The sequence below is a fragment of the Otolemur garnettii genome, unplaced genomic scaffold, assembly GCF_000181295.1.
Source record: "Otolemur garnettii isolate 467f Iridium unplaced genomic scaffold, OtoGar3 scaffold00228, whole genome shotgun sequence".
Classification (NCBI taxonomy): Eukaryota; Metazoa; Chordata; class Mammalia; order Primates; family Galagidae; genus Otolemur; species Otolemur garnettii.
Window position 1 is genome coordinate 2,077,803 of NW_003852623.1, and position 3,631 is coordinate 2,081,433.

Consider the following 3,631-nt stretch of genomic DNA (forward strand, 5'->3'; position numbering starts at 1 on the left):
CCCTGGGTTCCGATCCTGCCTCCCCTCTCACCATCTGAGTCTCAGACAAGGGATTTAGTCACAGGAGGTGCCAGTTGTCCTGTTTGAAAATGGGGATCTAATTATTACATTGGGCACCATGGGCCAGTGGGAAAAAGTATAAAGAGGGAATCTGGAATGGGTGCACTGGGGATGATTTGGACTAGATGGAGAGCCAGAGGTTGTTCCTTGGATATTTTACCCTCTGATATACGGAGGCCTGTTTGTTATGAACCAGGAGTTCATTCAGAACCAGAGGTAGAGAAAGCAGACAACGGGTGACTGCACTTTTGAAAACACCCAGAGCTTTATTAGCTTTGTCCCCTTCCACGGGAACCATCTCTCTGGCTCCATCAACTCAAAGACAGGCCTGCGCTTCTACACACACCGTGCTGAGCAGCCCCGTGCCAACGTGCAGTGGGCCGAGGGGCCTCCGAAAATCACATCCGAGAAAGTGAACAGACAGCAAATTCCAAAAAAACAAAACAAACATTACAAAATATGTTTAAATATTCCGCTACCCTCTCACAGTAGAAAAGTTCATATCTCACGGGCAACGTGGAGAGCTTTACAGCAGACAGGGGCTTAGGACTTGATGTCAGCACGACGTGCTCTGTATCATCTTGAGGAAGAACGTGCAGATGGAGCTCCAGGACTCCCCGCAGAACTCCAGGGCATTCCTCCTCTGTTGCGCCACATCCGGGTCCTCGAAACACTCCACAGCATTGTTGGCCGTGCGCTGGGTTGGTCCTGGTCTGGAGGTGGTGTCCTCCTTGACCTTGGGGCGCTCCCTGAGAGACAGCTCTGTTTTCTCCTTCCTGGGCTTCACGTTCCCAAGCAGACTGGAGCTCACCAGCTTGAGATTGGATTCTGGAAATGTCTTTCTGCATACCTTGGTCTTTAGAACGGTCTTGGATTGTCCACAAATGTCCTTCTGGGAGCGCAGATTCCGGCTAACTTGTTTCCAATAGACCCTCCCTTGCTGGAACTTCAGACACGAGGCTGGATTGCCAGCAAAGACACAGGAGAACTCACGGTCCATTTGGGTGCACTGGACCTTGAGGGTGATGCCCTCCTCCTGTTCAGTCACAGCCCATCTACAGTTGGCTTGGTCTTTGGTGACAAACTTGCCTTTGGACCTGGCTGTCCTGCTTCTCTGCTTATTCTGGGCATTGCCCAGAGTGTCCTTTTGCTCTGAGACGACTTTGCTGTGATGTTCATTCTTTCCTCTTCTTTTCCCCTCTGCTGAGAGCACCTGAGCGCCCAGGAGGAAGAAGGAGAGCAGGATGAGGCTGTGGATCCTCATGGCTGCAGCTAGGCGGTGCCTGTTTGACAAAAGGCAGGTGAGTCAGCTCTGGGCAGCAGCTCAGCTCTGCAGGACTGCAGGCTGCCTCCCTCCACCCTGACACACGCCTGCCTGCTCAAGGGCAGACCAAGAATCCTTCTGGTTCCTGAAATCACTAGACGAGCAGCCTGTCTACTCACATTTCCACTTGACTTGAGTCCTGAGTGTCAACAAGTTACCGCCTGACCCTTTCCTGAACCACTCCCTGAACCTCCCCAACTATCACTCCTTGTCCACTCCCTCCCTCCCTCCCTCCCTCTTCCATCCGCTCACTCCTCGCTCTTTCATTCAACAAGCATTTATTGAGCACCTATTACACGCCACACACTGGACCAGGTATTGGACTACCACCAGGAAAGGGCAGCCACAGTTTTAAAGAGCTAGGAGAGTGCTTTCTGGGGGGATTTAAATAGCATGGGCCAGGAAGTATGTTCCATCTCTGTCCTCAACTCCATCTTGGACAAGTCACTGGGGCCTCAGGTCCTTTACCTGGGAATCAAAGAGTTAAATGAAAGCATCACATAACTGTCTTCCAGCTCCCCTGTGCTGGGTTTCTATCTCACAATTCTACAAAGACACAGATGACTGTGAAAGTGTTGTGAAAGTGTCATGAACTTGAAGTTGACACAGAGGTTGAACATTGATGGGGGTTGACCCACAGAGGCGGGTGGGGCTGTAGGGTGGAGAGAGCATTCTGGGAGGAAACAGGTGCGAGGGTAGGGAGGTCTTCTGACTTGGCTGGGCAAAGGGAACCAGGGTGGAGACAGGGGAATTTCAACCAGCTGCTTTACACTACAAGACTGAAGACAAAGATCAAGTGTAATTGATTTCTGGAGGCCCGTGATAGCACACTACCGGGCACACAGAAAGCCCTTAATTAATGCTCTCATAAAGAAATCATGGAATAAGCAGGATAAACCTCAATCCCACACTGAACTACATGGTTTTTACCAGGTAGACAATAAAAGCCATGCTTTCAGGGAGAAGGGAAATCCACTTCCATCTGACGTCTACTAAGCCTGGTCCAAGGTTTGATTCTCGCCTTGTTAAATCCACAGGAGAGCACTGCCAGACAGCCATGAATATGGCACCACAGGTAACATCTGTGATGTAAAGGCTCTGGCTGATAAGTGAATCGCTCAAGGTCCCATAGTGGGCAAGTCACAGGGGTGGTGCAGGCAGCCAGCCAGACCCCGTCTCTCTGAGTCTGTCACCTCTAATTGGTCACTTTTTACCTCTTACGTCTACTATGCCCTTTGGAAAATGTTGGGAAGCGGTAATAAAAACAACTGTAAATGCTGCTGGTTTAGTTTAATGCCGTTGATGATGATGATAAGATGATTCATGCTCCATTTAAACTAAAATAAACTTTTGTATGAAAAAAGGTAGACCCAGGAAGTGGTCCTGATCTTATTTCCACCCTGGGCATTGGAAAAGGGCAAGGCACGAGAGTGTGGGCTGGAGCAAGAAAGGGCGGGATGGGGGCCAGGTACACCAGGAGGAGACACAGCTACTTCCCCCAGCACCGGGGCTCTCTCCACCTGTCCATGATGGGGTCCAAGCCCAGGGAGGCCCAGGTCCACGGGTGGAGTGAGGAATGAGGGTGGAGGCAGGCAGTGAGGCTCTGAGCGAGCCAGGCTCTTACCTTGCACTGAGTACTCAGGTCCAGTGCGGTCCCAGATGTGAGGGTGAGGTGCAGGCTGCCGCTGTCTGGGTGCAGTGCCGTCCCCGGGAGCCACGCTGACTGGCTTGGGGCACATACCTGCCGAGCTTTATCCTCCAGCCACGCCCCACCGTGGGAGCCAGTTCCTGCAGGGCACGTGCCAGGAGGGACCGTGTGAAGGGGGTGGGACCGTGTGAAGGGGGCGGGACCCTGTGAAGGGGACGGGACCGTGTGAGGGGGTGGGACCGTGTGAAGGGGGCGGGACTGAGTGAAGGGGCGGGACCGTGTGAAGGGGGCGGGCCCCTGGAACTGCTGCCTTCCTGCGCTTCCCTTTACACCCATCCGCCAGGACAGGAGGACAGTCCAGCCTGGTGATGCCCTTGCTGAGGGGATGAGGACCCCAGCAGTGATATCGGGGGTTGGGGAGGAATAAAATAAAACCACCACAGAGATCGGAGCCTGCCTTCCCAGCTAGCACTCTCCGCAATTCCTTACCACTTCCATGCTATGGTGGGGCGTGAGGTGACCCTTCCCATGTTTACAGAGAAAGAAATTGGTTCTGGAGATACTCAGTGGCCTGTCCAAGTTCACAGCCCTAGGAAAAG

General features: G+C 52.8%; 1 protein-coding gene across 1 annotated transcript; it reads right to left on the reverse strand.

Annotated features, from left to right (window-relative positions):
- Nucleotides 1-306: 306 nt before the first annotated feature.
- FGFBP1 (fibroblast growth factor binding protein 1) lies at nucleotides 307-3,089 on the reverse strand. Its single transcript, XM_003802038.3, has 2 exons — nucleotides 3,009-3,089; nucleotides 307-1,343 (listed from the first exon to the last, which is right to left on the reverse strand). Exon 2 carries the CDS (start codon nucleotides 1,322-1,324, stop codon nucleotides 617-619), a length of 708 nt encoding a protein of 235 aa, XP_003802086.1. The 5' UTR covers nucleotides 1,325-1,343; nucleotides 3,009-3,089; the 3' UTR covers nucleotides 307-616.
- Between the last annotated feature and the right edge of the window lie 542 nt (nucleotides 3,090-3,631).